This window comes from Malaclemys terrapin, chromosome 2 (assembly GCF_027887155.1).
Source record: "Malaclemys terrapin pileata isolate rMalTer1 chromosome 2, rMalTer1.hap1, whole genome shotgun sequence".
NCBI classification, from domain to species: domain Eukaryota; kingdom Metazoa; phylum Chordata; order Testudines; family Emydidae; genus Malaclemys; species Malaclemys terrapin.
The window spans coordinates 23,937,032-23,961,161 of NC_071506.1; the positions used below are offsets into that span (position 1 = coordinate 23,937,032).

Consider the following 24,130-nt stretch of genomic DNA (forward strand, 5'->3'; position numbering starts at 1 on the left):
CCTAGCCCCTCTGGTCCCAGCCAGAAACTGAACTCTATGGTCCTGCAGCTCCTTTCCATCTGAGCCTGCTGGGCTCTATTGGCTGTGACAAGCCCCTCTAACCCATGCCAATGGGTCTCTTGAGCTTCCAAGGTGGCTGCTTTAGTGAGGCCTCTCTATGCTGGACAGGAGGACCTACCTTTGCTGCTCTTGTTCTCCCATCTTGCTGCTTCCTGGAGTGGAGCGTAGCAGAGCAGTGGGGCCTCTAGCAGTGCCCACAAAGCCCTGATATGTCCCATCACAGGTGCAAAGATTTTATTAGCACTCTGCCAGTAATTAATTTGTGTACACCAGAATTATCGTGAATTCACTGTGGGTTGTTTGGTGTTTTTAATTGGATTACTGTTCATTGGATGCTAAGCTGAAATTACTCAAATCAGTGTGTTCCAGACTGCAGTCCTTGAGACATTGTAATAACAATGGCAAAGAAACAACCCGTTCCTACTGTGTTTCTTCCAGCGGTTGTGATTTGTAATGTAATGATTTCTAATTCTGTTCCCATTTCAGTCACTGGGAATTTTAATATTGAGTTTAATGAGACAGAGCCCTCCCTCCATCCCCACCCTTTGTACTCCCTACATAAGAGCCACAAATGATTGCAATCCCTGCTCATTCCATGTGTCCCCAAAGGCTATGACCCCACCACCCATCCCACTACACCATGCTCCAGAAAAGAGTGTGCACAGGGAGAGGAAGCAACCAGTTTCTGCAGCCCCCTTAGGCACTGGAGAGTTTGAAGCACAATCCCTTCTTCAGCTCCCCTTAGGGTTACTGTGGCTCCACTCTGCCTCTTACTTATATCAGCAATGGCCTTATCTCTGACATGCAACACACACTTACCTAATAACATATGGCATCCATTGTGTACAATGAATTATGTATATACTGAAAGAGTTTGTGCGTTGTAGGTCAGAGTTAAGGTTGTTAATGAAATGAGTAAGGTGAAATTTTACGTATCAGGACTATATATCTCATTCTCCGCTGAACCAACCACCATCACTACTAAAACACCAGAATGCCTATAGGCTATTAGCTCTTGGGTGAAGAGCAGCTGGCCTACAGAGAACTGTGGCAAGACTGACATGATGCTGGTTGGAAAGGGAGAACTACCTGTAGATGTCAGGAAAGGGATGTTTCTCCTCAACATATTCTTTTTTTGTCTCCTTCCTCTGAAGTATCAGAGAGGGCCATAACTGGAAATGGGACACAGGACAGGAGGGGATGGAGCTCTGAGGTGGTATTAAGAATTCTTTTTCTCAGGTGCATGGCTGGTGGGTCTTACTTTCATACTTAGTGTCCAACTAATTGCCATATGCGGGGTCGAGAAGGAATTTTTCTTCAGGTCATATTGGCAGTGACCTTTTGTTTTGTCTTCTTCTGTAGCATGGGGTTGAAAACCAACGGCTGGCTAGAAAACATGATGCCTTTCTCTCAAATTAGGACCTGCCCACAGTGATCCATACGCTGGTCACCTCCAGGCTGGATTATTGTAACTCACTGTATCTGAAGCTGGATGTGAGGATGATGCTCAGGCTCCAGTTTGTACAGACTGTGGCTGCCTTACCTATTCCATGGCTTAGACCTCCTGTCACCAGCTCCCAGCCAACTTCCAGTGCCAGTTTAAGGCTTCGATCATAATGATTGAACAATTAAAGGATTAAGCCCCAGCTACATTAAAGATCAAAGTTCAATCTACTGCAACGGAGTGGACAATGCAGATCACAGAGCCCAAGAGGAGGCACTTGAGAGTTGGGGACAAAGCATTTGTGGTCGAGGGGATCAAGCTATGGAATTAACTTCCGGAAGACAAATCCAGAGTCTGTCCATCTTTGGGAAATGCTGCAAAATCTTCCTCTTCTAAAAGACCTTTCTACCATAGGAATAATACTCACAACATGCACACCTCTTTCTACCCCAAATCCTCAACCTACCTTAAGAAAAATAAATTACCACCAAACAAATCAACCTAAACAAACAAAAAAAAAATCATAAACAAAAACCCTACCCCAAGAAGAATATTTACTTCAAAAAGGCAGAAGTGGCAGACTACATAAAGTCCACTAGGGACTTCACAATTGATATTAATTGTACATGGAAGGTGCTCAGATACTGCAGTGATAGGTGGCAATAAAATCCCCTAAAAGAGATAAATTAACGAAATGTATGAACTCTAGGGGTAAAGCAGTGTTTACATAAAGTATCTTAACTGTTGTTTCTGTATTTTTTACTATTTAAGGCTTTTAATTGGAATTTGCTTTTGTGTAGTTGTATAAGAGTTTTATTAATCACTAGAGAAACCTTAGCTATAAGTTAACAAAGGTGTTGTTTTTTGTAGAAAAAGCTTCAGTTTCTAGGGCTGTCACCCCAGCACCTTTCACAACATGTACTCATGCAAAATAACAAAACAATATATTTTTAAAAAAGTAGTGCATGTTCTTTTTGCAGTGCTTAATTACACAAAGGTGAGGGTTCTTGCTTCTTGTGGTGTGAAACCATTGATGTGTGCCTTGCAAAATCATCATCTATTCCATAGGCATATGTATTTGTGTCATATGCTTTGTTCTTCAATCATCCTTTACAGTAAAGTCTTCAGTGTGCTATTTATACAGATGACCTTTGGCAAGCTCTCACGAAAAGTATGTGTGTCAAAACGATTGTGTCCGTTTGCCCAAATATGGCTTTTCTTTTACGCAAAGAAATTGCTCTTAAAAAAAAAAAAGTATCAATGATGGCTTTGTGAAAAATGTCATACTTGGAATGAAACTTTCACTTATTACTGGAGACAGTTTTGCCCTTCTCACTGTAAAGTAAAGCAGTTTTTCCTGAGGGATATTTGGCTCTTCACTTTTACGCTATAAACCGTATGTCACAGCACCATACTAATTCTAGGTGTAAAAAAAAAAAAAAAAAAAAGTTTAACTGGGTCAATTTGTAAGTGCTTCAAGAGAAGCACTTTGCCTTCCTGTGCAATGTGGTGCGAGTAATAAGGCACCGGACTGGAAGTCAGGAAATTTGATTCTCTTGCTCACTTGTCACTGACTTGCTATGTGAACTTCTATATGCCTTGGTATCCCTATCTGCAAAATGGGGCTAATGATACTTGCCTTTCTTTCAAAGGCACTTTGAGATCTGTGGATAAAAAGCACAGCATGAGCTCTATCAGTTGCTGTAATTCTGCAGGTTTAGGAAACAGCTCCTTAGGTCAAAGTTGCATTGAGATTTGCAGTTAAAGCAGATCTCAAATCCCCTTGTTTCACATTTTGTGATTGCATTTAGTCTCCAAATTTGGCACAATAAAACTTCAGAGGATAGTGTTTAGTATGCTGGAGTGCATCCCTGGATTTGTGAGCTGTACTCTGCACATACACCTGGTGATCCCAGGAGATAGGCTAGATAGTGCAGGGTTTGGTGGTGGGATTGGGGGAGAGAGATGGAGCTGAAATGGATCTAGCTTTCTGCTGAGTAACCAACATTCAGCCTTACATTTGCCCTAAAAGAAGTATACCATTGCAGATTTTAATTCTCTAATAGCGACATAAAAATGAATAGCAAATTTACAACAATTCCTAACAATATGTCACCTATTCACAAGAGTTTTCCTAAACATTGCAGAAAACCGTATCTTGCAGGCATCATGTGCAATCTGATACCATAACTTGTTCACTTACACAGATAAAACGTCCATACAGAACTCTATACGACATCATTTACAAAACCCATCCCAACCCTGTAGTAACACTGCTCTACAGCCAAAATGCTTCTGAAATAAATGTACTCAAACTTTACTAATTCTGGGTCACTGAGAACGAAAATGATGCTTAAAATAGTTGATTGGCTCTAGTTTTCAAGATATGCTATTGGGTCAGTATATACGACCCTTGACTTGGGAATGGCGGAGGATAAGTGAGTTATAAAGGAAAGGGATCTCAATTTAAACCAGAAATGACTAAAATACATCTTTGACTGGATCTATGAATAAATCTATGACTGGGTTTGGACAGTACTTGCTTTTTAGGCAAAACAATGAATGATGCAATCTGAAGTTGGTATTGCGTCATACATGATATGAATTGCATCATGTTATTCCTAGAAGTCATGGATGATGCAATCATAACGAAGCTTACATCACTCTGCTGAACAAATTGCCCTATATCAGCTCTAGAAATCATACAGTGTCGTGCTCTCTTATTTGTCAGTGTTTGATTTTGCAAAGGGACACATTTCTGTTTAGCCAAAGTGAGCAGAGATGCCTCGTACTTGTGTGAACAGTGCAGATAACTTCTGCTATGTTTGTGGTGAAGTGACTTTTGCATCACAAAAGCGCAGTATAACCACTATGGTTAAGAAAGCCTATTACCTTTATTTTGGCTGCAAAACTGGAGATCAGGACAAGAGGTGGGCCCCACACATATGATGCAACACTTGTGCAACAAATCTTTGCCAGTGGTTGAACAGGAAAAGGAAATCTATGCCTTTTGCAGTGCCAAGGATTTGGAGAGAGCCAACAGATCATATCAGCAATTGTTACTTCTGCACAGTGCCTCCAGTTGGGAAAGGTGTGTCAAAGAAGAAAAAGTGGACTGTGCATTATCCAAACATTCCATCAGCTATATGCCCAGTACCCCACGGAGAAGGACTGCCGGTTCCCGATGCACCAGAATCATTCTCACTTGAGTCAGAGGAGGAAGAGGATGAAACTTCTGGTCCTGAACCATCAATGTTACAGGACCCACATTTTCTCCCATCCTCTTCTTCTGAACCACACCTCATAACACAAGGTGAACTGAATGACCTTGTCAGGGATTTGGAACTACCCGAGAGTAAGGCAGAGCTGTTGGGCTCCAGACTACAGCAGTGGAATCTCCTGGCAGGTGGTGTTAGGGTTTCCATGTTCCGTGACCGTCAAAAGGATCTTGTCCCATTCTTCTTCATGGAAGGTGATCTTGTAGCCTGTAACAACATCGATGGTGTGATGGCAGCCCTCAACATCGTTCACGATCCAGATGAGTGGAGACTGTTCATTGATTCATCGAAGACGAGTCTTAAAGCTGTTTTACTGCATAATGGCAATGTTTTGCCATCAATTCCAGTTGGTCATGCAGTCCACATGAAGGAAACCTATGACGACATGAAACAACTTTTGAGGTGCATAAACTGTGACCAACATCAGTGGCAGCTTTGTGGCAATTTGAAGGTTGTTGCTCTCTTGCTTGGTCTGCAGACTGGATACACAAAGGACTGCTGTTTTCTCTGCGAATGGGATAGTCGTGCAAAAGATTCCCACTACATCAAGAAAGATTGGCCACTCCAACAGTCATTGGAGCCTGGGAGGAAAAGTGTTCAGCGTCCACCACTTATTGAATCAAGGAAGATTTTGTTGCCACCCTTACACATCAACCTGGATCTGATGAAGAACTTTGTCAAGGCCATTGACAAAACACAAGCAGCTTTCAAGTACCTCCGTGGAAAATTTTCAAGGTTAAGTGAAGCTAAGATAAAGGAAGGTATCTTTGTTGGTCCTCAGATTCGTGAACTTCTTCGAGATGATGCATTTGACCGTGTACTGCGTGGCAAGGAAAAGACAGCATGGAAAGCCTTCCAGTTAGTGGCAATACATTTTCTCGGAAACAACAAGGCAGACAACTACAGGTTGTTGGTGGAAAACCTCCTCAAGACATACAAAAGCCTTGGTTGCAAAATGTCACTAAAGATACATTTTTTGCACTCTCATCTAGATTTTTTTCCACCGAACTGCGGAGCAGTGAGCGATGAGTACGGCAAGCAATTTCACCAGGACATTGCAACAATGGAGAAACGCTGTCAGGTCAAATGGAGCCCATCAATGCTTGCAAGCCAAGAAGCGCCGAGTAGACACTGAATAGGACTAAACTATGTACAGAATAGTTTTTTGCCTTTTGTTTCATAATAAATTGTATTTATATAACCCTTTTGCTGATTTTTAAAGTGTTACATAAACAGGACAGGTGAAATATTATCATGTAAAGCAACCATAAACATATGAAAAGACCTAGGTTTACAATTTATGATTAAAACTCTACTATTTACACAATATACATACACATAAAATGTAAAAACTTAAATATCTTAGAAACAGTAGCCAATCAGTTGTTTTAATTGTCATATTTGAATTCAGCACATCAAAATACATAATAAATAGCACATTTTATCTCTGAAGCAGACGACTTCTCGAAAATTGTAGACCAGTGTAATCATCAAAAGCCACGAACATGCAATGGATAAACATGGTCATGGGTCAAGATCCCCGATGTGCAAGATGAGGGTGGAGATGTCCCAGGTCTGTTAATTAATATTAATTAATTAAGTTAATTAATGGAGATATCTTATCTCCTAGAACTGAAGGGACCTTGAAAGGTCATCAAGTCCAACCCCCTGCCTTCACTAGCAGGACCAAATACCAATTTTGCCCCAGATGGCCCCCTCAAGGATTGAGCTCTCAACCCTCGGTTTAGCAGGCCAATGCTCAAACCACTGAGCTATCCCTCCCCCCGTGTGTGTATGTTAGAATTTTTGGGAAGAGGTAGTTGAGGAGGGGAGCTGACAGAGTGGAATGTAGATGATGATGGACTATGCAGCTAAGCAGCTCTGAGGGTAGGTCTACATCACAGTCGGAGATGTGATCGCAGCTTGGATAGGCCACTTAACGCTAGCTTTAATCGAGCTAGTCTGGTTAAAAATAGCAGTGAAGATGCAGCAGCATCTGCGAGCTGCAATTACAGCTTCAGCTGCAGTGTAGACATACTATAAGGCCCTGTTTATACTGGGATTCTTTTTCATCGATGTAGCTACACTGGTACAAACCCCAGTGGTGATGTATTGCACTACTGTGAGAAAGGGCTTCCACTGGTGTGATATACCCTGGTCTGAATATGCCTTAAAAGGTTGTGCCAGTGTAACAGATAGCTAGCAAAATTTGCACTCAAAGCAAGCCTGATGTTAATGAATAAATATATTATATTAGAAATGTAAACACTACTATAGTTTGTGCCCTCTGCCAGCACAGAATTGTTTACAGACACACTGGCTTTGAAGGTCAGAATTGAAATGCAACTGGCCTTTTCACTGTCCCTTGATCAACCTTCTGTTTCCAGGGTTGGCTAGTCGTCTTCTGGCCTTTGTGAGTGAGCCCCTTTCTCACCCTTTCTCTCTTCTTTTGTACTTTAATAGTCAGGCCACTCCTCTCTGCCACTGCTGTTGATAGTTGGGGTTTTCTTCTCCCCTCCCCCCCCAATTTCTAAGGAAGAGAGAAAATGAAAAGCAGAAGCACTACAGAAGATATCCAGCACTGCAGGGCATTTGTTTGAGGTTGGACGATAGCTACTTACAGCACCTTGTAATCTTACCACTTTTAAACTTCAGACATTAGTCTTGTGGTTTGGAAAAGCTGCGTTAAAGAAAGAGATCTTGTTAACCAGAAAGCATCAGAGACTTCCTTATTTTTTTAAAGCACAGTAGATGTCCTTTTAATTGCTCTAATATGAAGAAACAATTGCTATCAGGAACAAATCGTACATTAACGAGCCTCAGCCCAACTACAGCCTCTTTATGCTGCTCTGGCAGGCACAAAGGGACTATAAAGCCAGCTTATTGGTGCTCCTGATGATTTCCTTAGCATAGGAGGAATCCCTGAGTTGCTTAGGGCCAGCCACATAGCAGCTCTGCACTACCCCTTTCCTGGCCACTGGGATAAGGGTTGTGGCTGGAACACATCTCCAGCTGCTGGAATGGTCCCCTGAGGTGGCATGGGCAGCCAGGGGCAATTTAGAGCAGTAGTGTGCAAACTCGGGGGGTGCACTCCCCCGGTGGGGCGGTGAGGAGGTTTCAAGAGGTTCAAGAAACTTCGGTCTTTCACCCAAACAAACATACAAATAAAAGCCCAGCCTGCCTTATTTTCAACAATTTAGTAAGTTTCATAACCATAGTACACCTACTAGCCCTTTAACATTAATTTTGATTCTCGTGAATTTTAAAACTCATTTAATGATTCATAATTTATATTAAAAGACATAAACCGGCAATACCTATAATACTAGTTGAGAGCTCAGGACCTTTTGAGTGAGTCAGACGCACTAACACTAAATCGAATGAACAGTCTCATCTTTGTGTTTCCCCTCCACCTTCCGGCATAAAAAACAGTTTCAGATTACAAGTAATGCCAAAAAAAAACCCAGTTTCAAATTACAAGTAATGGCGGGGAGGGGGGCGACAAATCCTGTGCATGGTAAGGAGGGGCATGTCTTGAAAAGTTGCACACCACTGATTTAAGCATCCTTGAGGCTGCTGAAAATTGAACTGGGAGTTTGAACTAATCCACAGCCAGTCCCAGGCTTGAGGAACAGCGGCAGTAGAGGTAATAGCTCTTGTGGATGGCAGATGTCCTGCCCCCGCTCCGCCTCTTCCCACCCCTGCTCCGCCCCATCCTCGTCCCCATACCACCCCTTCCCCCAAGACCCCTCCCCGCCTCTTTCTGGCTTCCGACCCCTCCCCCGAGTGACGCCGGGAGCCTGCCAGGCAGAGCGGGGCGGGCTGTGGCTGGGTCTGGGTCGCTTGCTGCTGCTGCTGGCACCAGGCCCCCCGCTAGCCTCCCAGGCTGCCCTGGACCCCGTGTCCTCCTAAGTCCAAACATTGGTGGAGCCAGGCCCATGTTCCTAAATACTGGTGGAGCACGGGCACCATGGGCCCATATAACTTGCCGCCTATGATACCCGTCCCATCTATAGTCACCTGTGGCAATGACAGTTGCCTCGTACCACTTTTCCTGTGCTCCAGTCCTGCATGTACTCCATGCCCGCTTATAAGGAACCAAATCTGAGGTATCTGCCTGGATGCAAACACTGCTGATATTTGTGACACTTGGAACATTTGCATAGGCTCCCATCCCTGCTGTCTTCATCTCACAGTTCACACTCTCAGAACCACAGCTGAGCATATGTAATCACCTTTTCTTTGCATCACTTTTTGACTATAAAATCCAGAGCGCAATATTTATTGCGTGACTCACTGGAACAGAGGAAAGATTGCTTAAAGAGAAGGAGGGCATATGTGTGATAATCCATCATCAGTTCCTGTTTTGTGTTAAATTCCTAGAGCTGTTCAAATATTAGAATTTCTGCCCCATGGAAAATGACAATACACCAAAATTTGTTAATGTCAATATTTTTTGTGAGATGGAAAGTTCAAAAAATTATGATTCAGAAAGGTCAAAACATTTCATTTCAACATATTTGATCTAGGACTGTCAATCGGTTAAAAAAATTAATCGTGATTAATAGTGCAATTAATCGCACTATTAAACAACAATAGAATACCATTTATTTAAAAAAAAATTGATGTTTTCTTGGACATTATAAATAAGAAGCGGGCAGCATTATCTCCTGTAAATGTAAACAAACTTGTTTGTCTTAGCAATTGGCTGAATGAGAAGTAAGACTGAGTGGATTTGTAGGTCTGAAGTTTTACATTGTTTTGTTTTTGAGTGCAGATATGTAACAAAAAAAAAATCCACATTTGTAAATTGCACTTTCATGACAAAGAGATTGCACTTCAGTACTTGTATGAGGTGAATTGAAAAATACTCTTTCTTTTGTTTATCATTTTTACAGTGCAAATATTTGTAATAAAAATAATATATATTTTATTTCAATTACAACACAGAATACAATATATACCTCTACCCCAATATAACACGAATTTGGATATAACGCGGTAAAGCAGTGCTCTGGGGGGGGCAGGGCTGCGCACTCCGGTGGATCGAAGCAAGTTCCATATAACGCAGTTTCACCTATAATACGGTAAGATTTTTTGGCACCTGAGGACAGCGTTATATCAAGGTAGAGGTGTATATGAAAAGGTAGAAAAACATCCAAAATATTTAATAAATTTCAATTGCTATTCTATTGTTTAACAGTGCGATTAATCGTGATTAATTTTTTGAGTTAATCACGTGAGTTAACTGCGATTAATTGACAGTCCTACTTATTATTGTTAGATAGTCGCAGGATGAAATATTATGTCCTTTGGGGAATTTTGTATACATTGACTAAAATCCAAATCTGATAAAGGTGCAAGCCTTTATTATGTTGTTCATTGGGATCAGAGAGAGAGGAATGAAAACTGACACGTTTTCTCTTTAAACAATCTTCATATTTCCTGTTTAAAACTACAAAGTTCAGAAGTAAAACACATTGCATCTTCACGTTGCGTGGGAGGTGTTGACATCCCTTGCCTGTGGCTGTCTGTTCCACCCACCCTTGCACTGAAAATTATCTTGAATCAAATAAGCTCCTATGAATACGAACATCACTTGGCATCATAAACCTTGCTTGATATATTTCTGTGTTGAGACTGTTTTGCTTCGGCCAGTGAAATACTGTTCAGTCAGTCATTGTTTTCAGAAATTAACAAGCAGCTTTCTGTAAATGAATCAAATTTATTATGAATGTGGACATAATCAATTAATCAAAGACAAAGAAAAGGGGGAAAAATACACAGGCAAACGTACCCGTAGCGTGTGTCAAAGCTATTTATTTTTTCTTTAACACAGAAGAGCATTTGGGGACGGGGGGTGGGGGGGGGCAAACATAGTAAGGATCTAGTTTTCAAAAGTTCTTTTGTTGTTGTTGTACTTTGGGTTCCTGATAATGCAACACCACAGTATCTGAGGTTTTTAACCACTTTTTGCGAAGCATAAACCACCATAACAGAACAGTTCTCTTAAAGGCCATATTTGGATGCTTCCTGAAATGAAGTCTGCTAGATAATTTGTTTACTAAACAGGGAATGTAATTGAAATGGCTCTTTTGAGTTAATGAAAATATAAACTAGCTCTCCAAAATAGACCCAGGACTCTAATTTAATTATCTGTGGGACTCACAAATTGGAAGTACTCTTTCCTCCATTCCTGAAAGTCTGAAATGGACAAATACCTGAAGTTTACAATAAAAACGTATAAAAAAGAAACCTAAGGCAGATGAAAGAATCAGGGGCCAGATTCTCAGCTGGAATAAATGGGTCTGTTGAACTCAGTGGAGCTACGTCCATTTATACCAGCTGACTCTATGGCTCAAAGGATGTAAGTAAAAATATACAAGCTGTCATAAAACTAGGATGTCTTTCAAGGGAGATTTTTTTTTCCCCCAAGAAGGGGGAAAAAAGACCCGGCTTTCCTTTGAAATATAAATTGGTTTATGTTTGTCGTGTATCAGAGGGATTGCACTTTTAGGCCCTGATCTTGCAAAGAATGGTGCCTATGCATGTGAGTAGCCTTTGGGAAGACTGGATTAATTGGATTATTAAGGTCAATAAAATTGCACATGTGCTTAAGTGTTTGCAGGGCAAGGTCCTTAGGGCTAAGTCATGGCATTAAACCACAGCCCTCAAAAAGGGGAGGGATGGTGTGGAGGCATCACCACAGTAGGCACTTGCTCTTCTTGCTGCATGGAGCCAATTCTGCTAGATGTTGCGAGTTGGTAGTGGGTGGCCCATGCCTCTGCACCTCTCTGAGGAGACTAGCACTGGCAATGGTGCTGGCCAGCCAATGTCCTGATGTTCAAGGTGGTAGAAGAACTGACATTGTGGCCAGCCATTGCAAATGCATCCAAAGGTAGGGAAGGCTCAAACTTGTTCTGCTGTATCCTAAATCTGTTTTATTTTCATGTGCTATTCTCAATGATAAATTAATAGGATGCTCTCTAAGTTTAAACAAGGTTTTTCTCCCATGTCCACCTCCCATTTCCTCTCCAAGTGCCTGCCCTGGTGAAGTTAGAATGCTAACTCTATGACACTGTAATCATGGATTGGCTGTAGATTGTTGACGATGCACAGTGGTCACCCATACAAGTATTTCAGCTGCCATCACTAAATGCAGCATTATTTGTAAAACAGCACAGCAGCACCTAGGGGCCCCAAGTGAGATCAGGGAGACATTGTACTAGGCATTATACACACACAGAGTAAGTGACAGCCCCTGCCCCAAAGAATTTACAGTCTAAATTGACAGGCCAAAGAAAAGGTGGGTGGGGGGGAGGGGAAGAAATCTTGTTATCCCTATTTTACGGATAGAGAAATGAGGCACAAAGAGATTACGTGAGTTTACCCAGGAAGTTTGTGGCAGAGTGAGACTTGAACACTGATTTCCTGTGTTCCAGTCCTGGGCCGAGGAATTCCCTGTACTAGACACAGGAAAATTAGAAAGTGCTCCACGTACCATGGAATTGTTACCTAGTTTTGTAAAGACAAAACTGAAAAGTGTTTACAGGCAGTCTCTGTAAAACCAGGATTTTAACTGCACTGCTGGATGAGGTAGGTCAATAAGCTGGGTTGCTAACAGCACAAAGAATACTTGTTCTGGGCATTTCTTCTTGTTAGAGTATTCTCTTCTTTTTCAAGTTTGCTTGTACATTAAACCTAGAAATAGTGCAGATTGTCTAGAGTGGTCAAAGACCCTTTACTTGGTAGACCACATCATTGTCTTTCTAATTTCAGGGGCCATATTTACTACAGGTACAAACAGGTACAACTCCATTGACTTCAATGGAATTATAGCTGCTTATGCAAGTGGTGAATTTAGGTAGGCGGCATTAAAGACAGCGTTAAAGACACTTCCAAGTATAGATTTCAGTATTATTTTAGATATGTAAAGTGATGTTTTGTGATAATATTTTGGGTGCTGGTTCTTAGTGGCCTTTTAAAAATTCAGGCACTCAGAGAAGGTAATCCCTTCACTCCCATTACTATTAACAGTCGTCATATTCAGGAGGCTGAGCAACTAGGTACTAACTTACTTTGGGGGCTACTTTAATAGCCACGTGCAGAAGTCAACCATGTTAACTGGTTTGGAAAAACTGCACTCCATATTATTGACATGGGATGAAGATTTTTGAACCCAAATGTAATTTGAAAAGTATTTATATAGCTCTTATCTAGAAACATTCATCTTTAATCTAATACAATGTTTTGGCTTTGAAGAAGGTCTCCGGCTTAAATGCTTGATCGGATGGTGGTTTTACGTGTCTGAAAGATAAAGGCACTTTGGATTATATGTGAATATGACGCCTGTTAATAGTAATGGGAGAGAAGGGATTACACTGTGAGTGCCTGAATTTTTAAAAGGCCACTGACTAAGAACCAGCACCCAAAATATTATCACAAAACATCACTTTACATATCTAAAATAATACTGAAATTTATACTTGGAAGTGTCTTTATTGCTATCTTTAAGACATGTCAGATATTTACAGTAATTTTGAAGTTGATCAGATCTTTTACTAAGCTAACAGACAACAACGGGCTAAAGGGCACATTTTGAGCAACTGGATACGGGAAATTAACCTGGACCAAGCAGGGGCGAGTCCTATCAACATGTTCTGCTTTTGGAGGTCGCTCCCCCAGGAAAACTCCACAGCCTGTTCTCTGTTTACAGGCAGAATCATTATTATATCCTATAGTTTAGGGGAGGCTGGACTGTACAAAGTACAATACCTAACAATAGTAATAACCAAAACACACATCAGTTTATGCACATATAAGTGTCATAATATTGTTTGCAGTGTTGTTGCAGCCGTGGTCCCAGCTGGTCCCAGCATATTAGAAAGACAAGGTGGGTGAAGTAATATCTTTTATGGAACAACTTTGAGTTAACCTTTTTCAATTGTAAGTAATTTGAATAGTATAGGAACGTATCAGCAAACATGCCAGCATTCTGTACCAATGAAACAATAGAGCTGGTTGAAATTTTCAAAGGTTTGATTTTTTTTCAATTAAATAATTTGTCAGTGTTTTGATGGAGGGAGGGAAAATTGCAAAAACGGACAACATTTGTACAGATTTTTCTTTTTTCCCTCTCTTTTCCCATTTTTTGACCAGCAGGTTCAATGGGGACCGAGAGTCAGGAGACATTGGTGCTATTCCTGCCTCTGTCATTGGCTTCCTATGTAACCATGGGCAAGTTGCATAACCTTTCCGCGACTCTATTTCATCATCTGTAAAATGGAGACAGTACACTACAACTCACTATATTGCTGTCTGTTATTTTGCCAACTCAAGAAGTCAATTTCTTTTTTTAGATTTAATTGTTCTTTGGTGTTTACATATTAATATCCAACAAATAATAATTGTAGATGGAGTTGGTAGCAAAGCCTGCAGTTAAAGTTGTGTAACACTTCCATTATAAACCCCAACTTTGCCAAACTTTAACCATTTGAGCTGAAATTTTCCATGCTTGTCCTGTTTTTTTTTGTGTTTTTAAATTGCAGCAAAAACAACTCAGTCACTTCCAGGAGCAAGGCTAGGGGAGAATAGGTGACTTTGTCAATATTAAAAATGTTTCCCAACCTTCTTTTGTTTTTTAGGAATTCTAGCACGTCCGTGATTGGGAGCAGGAATTTGATGTTTGGCAAGGTGCGGGGGGAGGGGAGTCACTTTGGAATTGGAGAGCATCTTTTGCTAACCCCATAAAAATCCATCCAAATTTTGGCTAAAAGTTGCCATTTGCAAATACTGATCGCTTTTTAGAGACTTGCTGCTAAAAGCTCTGAAGATTCCATCTTCACTTAACATGCTTCCTGGCCCCACAGAACTTGAGCTCCAGGAAGAGAAAAGCATCAGAAGCCACCACTTCGGTGTATGGAAAGAAGTGCTGAGCTGGGAGCCAGGAAGAGACTACGAGTTCTAGACTCAGGGCTTAAATACTTACGTGCACTTCACAACCCTTATTAATGATCAAAGCCTCAGAGGCCTGGCAAGTATAATTCCCCATTTTACTGATTGGGTAAGTGAGAGATTGCACAGATTCACTTCGGGCAGAGCTGGGGGAATACAACCCTTTCTCCATTGTGGTTGAGCCACAAATCCTCCATAGCCAATTTGCCTGTTAGAATGAATGAGCCAAATCTGTGTGTGGCTGTCTGTCTAACAACAAGACCCATTCCCAGCCAGGAATGCTTACTCCCAACATTGCATTGCTGTCAAGTGTATCATGTCCTGCTCTAGTGGCTGGTCCATACAGAAAATAACAGACTATTACTGCTCTTACGTCTTAACTCAAGTAGTAGCAATCTGTGCTATGGATCTGAAGGACCTACCTTCAAACTGCTGATGACCACATGATGGAATTTATATTTTCTAGTTTTCCTTTTTTAAACCTAGAAAATATAAATCCAAAAAACGACATTTAAAGAACACTCCCATGGTAAGTCCAGCACTCAAAAGTTAGGAAATGACAGGATTAAGGTCCCCCTTAATTTTTCCTTGATAACTGTGGTATCTGTGGTATTAGTTGCTTGATATCTTTTTGGTGACTGGCATATTTGTGATTAGCACTTGTCTATTAATACTTTGGGTTTTGTGTTCTTGCTTGACTGTTTGATGGATTAATTGTGTGCTGCTCTCCCCCAGGAACCACATGAAAATGAGATGTTGCAGCAAGAAAATTTGTAAATAAATATATGGATGCTCATCAAAACAAATTGATGAACCTTTAATCGGTTTAGGCTGGTTTTTTTCCTTGTAATTAAAATAAAGGCATTAATAACTATGGAGAAACCAGCTACCTACTTACAAAGGAGTGTGATTATTGAAAGACTTAATTCACATGGGAAATACCTCTGGTATTTTAGAGTGGGACTAAGCCACACTTGAGTTGGAGATGCAAACTTATGCAGAGTTCAAGAGATTTGGGGCCTGGTGTTCTGGTTGGAAACCATCTTAGAAGTAGACCTGAACTTCCCTAAAGCTTGAGGATGTTTAATTGGGTCCTGTTTAGTCTATAAGAATACCCAGGTTTAAACTTGGTTCTGAATCTGATTCCCCTTCCCATGCTGTCAAATGTCAGTGAGGGCACAAACATGGCTCCACCATCCCTATCTTGGGCTGGTCTTTGCATGTCCTCTCCATTGTAACAGCCCATGTGTTTGTACAGTGCCTGGCACAGTGGGGTCCTGGTCCATGACTACAAGTCCTACGCACTAAGGTAATACAAATAATAAAGAATAATAGTGGAAATGAGACTCACCCCCATATTTTAACGCTAGTAGATTTAATTATTTAACCTACTACAATAAAACATGGTTCTTTAATCGGGCTATAGAGATGTTCCCAAGTTTCAAAATTTGGTTTCAGCTCTGGATTTTTCTACCATTCAAGTGGTTTGGTTTCAGATGTTTCAATTCATATCCATCATATACAAAGTGTAGAACCACATCTGAACTTCCTCTCATTTTGAGGTGTTTTGGATCAATGTTCTGGTTCAAGCCCATACCTGGTTCTGATTCTGTTAGTTTAAACTGATGCTTGTGAAAATGTTTTGAAGCCAGGACTGCACAAATAGAGAGAGAACAGTCATCAGGGGACACAGAACTCATTGGCTGCTGAAGTAAAACTCAAAACCTGCTCCAAAATCCCAGCTCAGTACCACTTGGGCTAAAGGAGAATTTCCATTAGCAATAGTAATATTGGTTCTTTTTAGTGTCTTTTTGTGGGAGTGGGAGCCACAAAGGACAACAATTACTAATACCACATCAGAAACCATCAAGGAGAAGTACACATACATGACCCTACATTACAAGCTGTGAATTTCAGGGGGAGATCTTTTAAGACATGTAGCTGTGTTTTGAAGAGAATTGGCAACAGGTAGCTATGCCATAATTGTCCTCGCTGTTGGCAGCAGAAAAGAGGGAAAATATTAAGTGGAAAGTTGGAGCATGACATCTTTTTAGGAAGGAAGGAGATGGATTTAGTGCCACTTTTGGGTGGGTAATAGTTAAGGCTACGTTTTAGTCACAGGTATTTTTAGTAAAAGTTATGGACAGGTCACAGGCACTAAACAAAATTTCCTGGCCCGTGACCTGACTAGGACTTCTACTATATACCCCTGACTAAATCTTGGGGGGAGGGGCAGCCCGGGGGCACCGCAGGTGCTCAGATGGGAGCACCGCAGGTGCTGCAGGGAGTAGAGGGGGCATGGGGGCCTGGGGTGTGGGGGCCAGGACCCTCCCTGGTGCTGGGAGGGTGGGGGAGCGCGCAGCAGTGTGCAGCCCAGGACCCCCCATGGTGTTGGCGGGGGGAGGGGAGGAGTTGGCACGACCGGCAGGCTCCCTGCCTGGCGCCATGTCTCCCTGGGAGTGGCAACATCCCCCTCGCTCAGCTCCTAGGCAGAGGCATGGCTAGACAGCTCTGCACGCTGCCTTCACTGAGTGAGGGGGATGTTGCTGCTTCCGGGGAGCCCCTGAGGTAAGATCCACCCAGAGCCCGCCTCACCCCATCCCGTAACCCAACCCCCTCCCACTCCCAAACTCCTGCTGCAGCGGGGGGCGCGGTGGCTGGTGCGACTCGTGCAGGGGCTGCCTGAGCTGCCCCCAGGCCAGGCACACCGGCTGCCTGCTGCAGAGGTGACAAACTTGCAGCCTTAGTAATAGTCACTCTTTTTGTCCAGTTTGAACATAACATGAAATCAAATTCACTGTTTTTGAGAGATCTTTTTCTCAATGTAAAACCAAAACATGTTTTTGTTCATGTTGCTTCAGGAAGAATGATAGATATGTAGGGCTAGAAGGGACCTTTAAGAGGTCATCTAGTCCTGACCCCTGCACTGAGGCAGGATGAAGTAAACCTAGACCAGGGGTAGGCAACCTATGGCACACGTGCCAAAGGCGGCACGCAAGCTGATTTTCAGTGGCACTCATGCTGCCCGGGTCCTGGCCACTGGTCTGGGGGGCTCTGCATTTTAATTTAATTTTAAATGAAGCTTCTTAAACATTTTAAAAACCTAATTTACTTTACATACAACAATAGTTTAGTTATATATTATAGACTTATAGAAAGAGACCTTCTAAAAATGTTAGAAGGCGAAACCTGGCACGTGAAACCTTAAATCAGAGTGAATAAATGAAAACTCGGCACACCAATTCTGAAAGGTTGCCGACACCTGACCTAGACCATCTATGACAGGTGTTTGTCTAACCTGTTCTTAAAAACCTCCAATGATGCTGATTCTGCAGCCTCCTTAGATAACCCATTCCAGTGGCGCAGAATTCTCCCAGGAGTATAACCTGAGAAGTAACATACTAGTACATGGCAGTAAGTAAAACACCAGAGGTGAAATTCTAGCTCCATTGAAGTCAATGGATTTTTTGCCATTGATTTCAACAGAGCCACGATTTCTGCCCAGTGATAAGTTGAGTGCAGGATCATGCCAACAATCATTAATCATAGAAATTAGAAAGAGATCATCAGGTTTTCCCTCTCCCCCACTACCCCATGTCACTATTTTAGAGTTGTTTCTCACAGGATACTTTGTATTCATTCTAGTTGCCTATTCAAGGACAACAGACCTCTTGAGTTCTTAAAGATCAAATATAAATAACAGAGCCAGCTCTGTCTACGTCTTCCTCTGCTTATTTCACATATGTAACAGCCCATAGTGAGCAAAGGATACAGCAGGTTTGGAAGTTTTAGTACTAATGACAATGACAGATGTTCATCAATCTCCTTATGCTTTAATCCATTTTTGCTGCTTCTAGTCATAAATTTAGGATATTATTCAGGAGGCAGAATCGTTCCAGAGACCTGTAGTAGTAAAACTTGTTTCTTCATTAATTTTTTCAGCCCGAATCCTACTTGCTCACATTGGCAGGCTCTGTAGTTGCAGGCTGCTAGCCTGTCCCTCTTCTTTTCCTCACTCATTGTTTCATTGAAACTGTGTTCTGTTCCAGGTGCCAGGAGAGAATGAGAAGCACTGGAAGCCAGCACTGGTTGTACTGACCGAGAAAGACCTTTTAATATATGACAGCATGCCACGAATGAAAGAAGCTTGGTTCAGCCCTCTCCATACTTACCCTCTGCTAGCCACCAGGTAGCTTTATATTTTATTGCAGGCCATCTAGTAGTTATTAGGAGTGGTAAGAAAAGAGATTGTCACGTACATCATGCTTGAAATGTCATGTTTTTAGAACCAAACTTTTTGTTGAGGTCTTGAAATACTCAGTTTGTGTCCTCCTCTGCCCCACTTCCAAATTCTGTCCAAGACTGGAATTTCCAAAATATCACAAGAAAGATTATTCCCACAATACTGTGGGCCAAGATTTGAAACAGAAATTCTGGAAATCTCATGACAGAGCCTGTTCCCATGAGATTTCCAATCAAATTTGCAGACCCAAGGGCTTGAAATAAGCATCTGCACTTCTGAATGCTTATCCATGCTAAACCTACCAGGAAGTCAATGTAGTCCATTACTACTCAGGGTTGGAACTATGACACCCAGTAATGTTTCCACAGCTGAGCTTTTTGGAAGCTCACCTATCACCAGGAGTCATGCACATTTTTGGAATGTTTTACTTCCAGCATTGTTTGCGTTCCTGTTCTAAGTGGCTTATTTACAGCTTTTCCTAATTCAGCGAACTCTTTGTTCTCATTATCTAATCTATCTTTCTATCTAAGGTATGTCTAGGGTTCCCATCACCATAGTATTTCAACACCAGAGACCATACCTGTCCATCTCTAGTAATGCCCAAGCTCTATCCAAAAGAGATGGATAGATACTGAAATTCTTTAACTGGTGGAGTGTGTTGAAGTGCCAAAATGCTCCCCGTAGCTACTAAAGTCAAACAAATGAATAACACTGATTGGATGACATGCTTAAATATTGATTTAACAAAATGCTTGTATATGGCCATTACTGAGATAGACATACTGGGCAAGACTTTTCTATGGTGACTAGTGATTTTGGGTGCCCAATGTGAGGCAGTTTAACAGGACCTGATTTTCTGAAACTGCTGAGCATCCGTCCTCTGAAAATCAAGCCCCTTTGATATGTGTCAAGTTGAGTCACCCAAAATCACTAATTTTTTGTCCCATAAGTATGTACATCAAGATAATCCATTGGAATGTATTGAAATGTTTCCAGACTCACCTGTTCGAGTGAAAATGCTTTGCAAATAATGCGGTAGTACCATTTTCCATTCTTTTTTAATAATGAATCAAGGAACTCACCTGACAGATCAAAAATAATGTGAGTCTATTGTGTTTTGCCCAGAGAAACTGACGCTTAGACCCAGAGAGGCGTGTGGTCTCCTCACCATCCTCTGTGTGTCTGTGTCCATAACATGGAGAAAGAAAGCCAATGGAAAAACAAAGACACTTTCACCTCTGGCTGTAAAGGACCCGGTATGGGCTGGTATGGCGTACTGGTAAAAAGTAGCTGCCAGTACCAGTATGAACCGCTGATTTTAAAGTGCTGCTGCGGCAACACTTTAACGTCGGGCAATGGGGGGCGCAAAAGGGGCAGTGACGACCTGGCAGGGTCACAGTTGGGGGGCGCAAAAGGGGCAGCGACGTTAAAGCGCAGCCGTGGCAGCGTCGGCGGCTGGGCGGGGGAGGGGGGACCGCAAAAGAAGTAGCTGCCCCGGGGCCACGATTTAAAAGGGCCCGGGGCTCCAGCCACCGCTGCTGCTACCGCAATGCAGGCCAGGCAGTGCAGATAGGTTGACTGGGGGGATGCTGATCATAGCCCTGCCCCTTCCCCTGAGGCCCCGCCCCTTCCGGGGGTGCGGGGTGGGGGGGAGAGCTAGCCCTGTACCAATAAGAGCTCAATTTTACTTTCACCCCTGACTACAGCATATTTCTTAACCAAACTAGTGTCCTTCAAGTGATCTACAGTATATTTACTTTAGACAAAACTAAAGTGCAGTGCCACCCCAAAAATATTTTCACTCATGGGCATCATATGAGAAATCATTGCCACGCAAGCGGGTAGAGCACAGGAAGTGCACACATCATACCATCATGTTTTTCCTACAGAGTCCAGTTAAAGTATTTTCCAACTGTGTGATGGACTTCCTGCTTCTCTCATGGATCTGACTCCCAATAGACCCCAGAGGGGTCTGGCTAGGGTTAGTATAGTGCAGTTAAATCCTGAGCTGACACCGTCAGACATACAGCTGTCAGACACACTGACTTCATTTTTATTTACCAGCATGTGTGCAGGATCCTGCACTATGGAGAGATCTGCCCACATTTGTTCCTTCCACTGAGAGTCATCTATGGCTTTTGACACTAATTCTAATCATATTTGTCTGCTAGAACAGTCTCGGGGCTTGAGAAGGAGTTGCTGCTCTCATTTCCCTGGTCTGACTCCGAGTCAGATGATTTCTCAGTGCCATTTCATTCAGTGGGACTGGTGCCAAGTAGCCACAAGTGGTATCACTCGCGGCAAGCTCACTAGTTCCTTTTACATCTCACTCGTTTGGTTTACTCAACTGAGTTTTGTTGCCTAATGATCTAAGATTTTGTTGTTGAATAATTCAATGAAAAATAAATCAAAAGTTTATCAAAAGGCCAAGGATACTAGAAGTTATTTCACCCCAAAGTATCTAGACTCTTGGGAATTTTCAAACATAATCAAAGAGAAGTAACTTATTCATTCCTGTTCACACAGTGTTGGTATAAAGTAAGGTGATCACACTGTGCTTTACAACACGCTGACAAGCTTACAGTGTGCTTCCAGCAAACCCAATAAGAGGACAACGGCTCACATTCAAGAATCCCTATTTAAACCTAGGTAGGATGTTGCAGCAGAAGGGTGTGTCAGAACTGCAGGACTTGCTGACATTCTGTCACCAGGCTCTGATACCGTGTATACTCCGCGACATCGCAGCAGCAGGTGGTAGTGCATCCCAAGGCTGTAACATTGTATCGGGGTAGCTGGGCCAATGCCAGGATGATTTATCATCTCGTCCCATTGCAATATCCTTCTGTGCTGAGGAAGTAGCAGAATGTTGTGATCGGTGGGGGCTGAGTCCTGGAAGGGGCAAATGCTAACCCGAGGAAGCTTTAAATGGGGGCGGGAGAGGAAATTAATCTGTGCCCATGTTCCTTGATAGAACTTTCGGAAAACATAAACAATGGGGGATAAAGGTGCTTGCATTAAGTGAAATAACACTAATAATGACTTGTGCCCCAGATGGGTTTTAAAAAACTGAAGCAATACAAGACACATACTGGATAGAAAGTCTCTCTCTCTCTCGCTCTCTCTCTCTCTCTCCTTTGTCTGGGGGATACATATTGTACCAGCATGTAGGTATTACTGTAGCACGTTGTGCAGGATACACAGAATGAGAAATCCTTGTCCCGGGATCAGAGACTGGAGACACGGTTGTATAAGTATTGCTGCTTTGTGATGTTATGTGCTGTGAGTTGTTACAGACAACATTGTTCAGCTAAATCAAGAGAGGCAGCCAGAACAGTCCCCCTAGCGAGGGAGTAAGATTAACCACAGGCGTGTGGAGGCATGTTGGCAGGACAGCGAAGGGACACATTCGCTGCTGCATGCCATGCCTGCTCAGGGAATAAAAGGAGCATGTTAGTCTCCTGGACCCTCAAATCAGTACCTCACACACAACACTGATTTCACCCCTAAAGACAGATTAAATGCCAAGATGGTATTTGCCATATTTCTTTAGTACTTCCCCACCCATCTCTTATTTTTCTTCTAACCTTCAGGCTTTTGAGGGAGAAGTTGGCCTTTTTTGCACCCTCTTTGGCCCCAAAACAAACAAACTAAAGCTCTTCAGTGGCCACATCCATCCCCTAGTGAAGTCGACGGGAATCTTTCCACTGATTTAAGTGGGGAGTTGGATTGGACCCTAAGCCAGTGGTTCTCAAAGTTTTGTACTGCTGACCCCTTTCACATAGCAAGCCTCTGAGTGCGACCCTCCTTATAAATTAAAAACACTTTTTTATATATTTAACACCATTATAAATGCTGAAGGCAAAGCGGGACTTGGGGTGGAAGCTGACAGCTCGAGACCCCCCATGTAATAACCTCGTGACCCTCTGAGGGGGTCCCGACCCCCAGTTTGAGAACCCATGTCCTAAATGCTTGAACAGTAAGTGCACTTGGAATAATGTTTTAAGCCTTTTTTAAACAACTTGGACTGGGTAAAATTTTCAAATGAACCGAAGTCCCATTTTCAGTATTGACTTAGGCCCATAGGAGCTTTGGTTCCAAACACTTTCACTGAGACTTAGGGCTTGTCAGCGTGAACTATTAGACTGCAGCAAGTTGAGGTGTGAATCTACCCTGCCCTAGTCTGCTGTGGTTAACTGTTTATATGCACTCTACTGACACATGTTAACTGTTCATTAACACACTTTGAGCTAGTGCCACTTCAAAGAGGACTAGATACGGCTACTGTAAGGAGCCAAGGGGTCACTAGTACAAAAGTTTGAGAGCCACTGCATTAAGGAATGTTAGCAGGATGCATGCAGACCACAGAGGGCTAGTGTGGGGTAGATTCCCACCCCACCTTGCTGTGGTCAAAGTAGACAAACCCGTAGGCTCCAAGGGCCCAGATCTTCAAAGGTATTTAGGCACCTACATCCCGCTTATATTAATGGGAGAGGTAGCCTGCATGCCTCTTGCTACGTCTACACTATAGCCTATGTCGGTATAACTTATGTCACTCAAGGGTGTGGATAAACCACTCCCCTGAGCGACATCAGTTACACCAACGTAAGTGCTGGTGTGTACAGCTTCCCCGGCCTACATAGCTACCACTGCTCACAGGGGTGGTTTTATTATGCTGATGGAAGAGCTCTGTCCCGTCGATACAGAGCGTCTTCACCAGATGCACTGCAGCTGCACCGCTGTATGTGTAAACATGCACTAAGTCTCTATTGAAAATGGGATTTAGGGCCCTAAGTCACATGGGCACTTTGGAAAACATTAGCTCAAGTCTTTTAAAGAGTGTGTGTATGTGTTGTAATTCTATCCCTCTCCCCGTTTACATTGGATACAATATTGCCTGTCTGCCAGTGACAAATGAAAGTGACTCCTGACTGTGCTGGGACATAGGCTATGTCCACATTCACCGTGGGATCCACGCTGCTGCGATCGATGCACCAGGGTCAAATTAGTGGGTCTAATGAAGATCTGCTAAATCGATGGCAGAGTGCTCTTCGGTCGACTCTGGTACTCCACCAGGAATGAGAGGAGTAAGTAAGTTGACGGGAGAGCATTTCCTGTCGACCTAGTCTGGTGTAGACACCACAGTAAATTAAT

The 24,130-nt window shown here is 42.5% G+C and overlaps 1 protein-coding gene across 2 annotated transcripts in view; it reads left to right on the forward strand.

The window, feature by feature from the left end:
• SNTB1 (syntrophin beta 1) overlaps window positions 1–24,130 on the forward strand; it is a 159,799-nt gene that overhangs the window by 121,099 nt on the left and 14,570 nt on the right. For both annotated transcript variants that reach the window (XM_054017549.1, XM_054017548.1), the window contains exon 4: window positions 18,786–18,925. In XM_054017549.1, coding sequence (XP_053873524.1) covers window positions 18,786–18,925 — 140 coding nt within the window. The remainder of the gene's footprint in view (window positions 1–18,785; window positions 18,926–24,130) is intronic.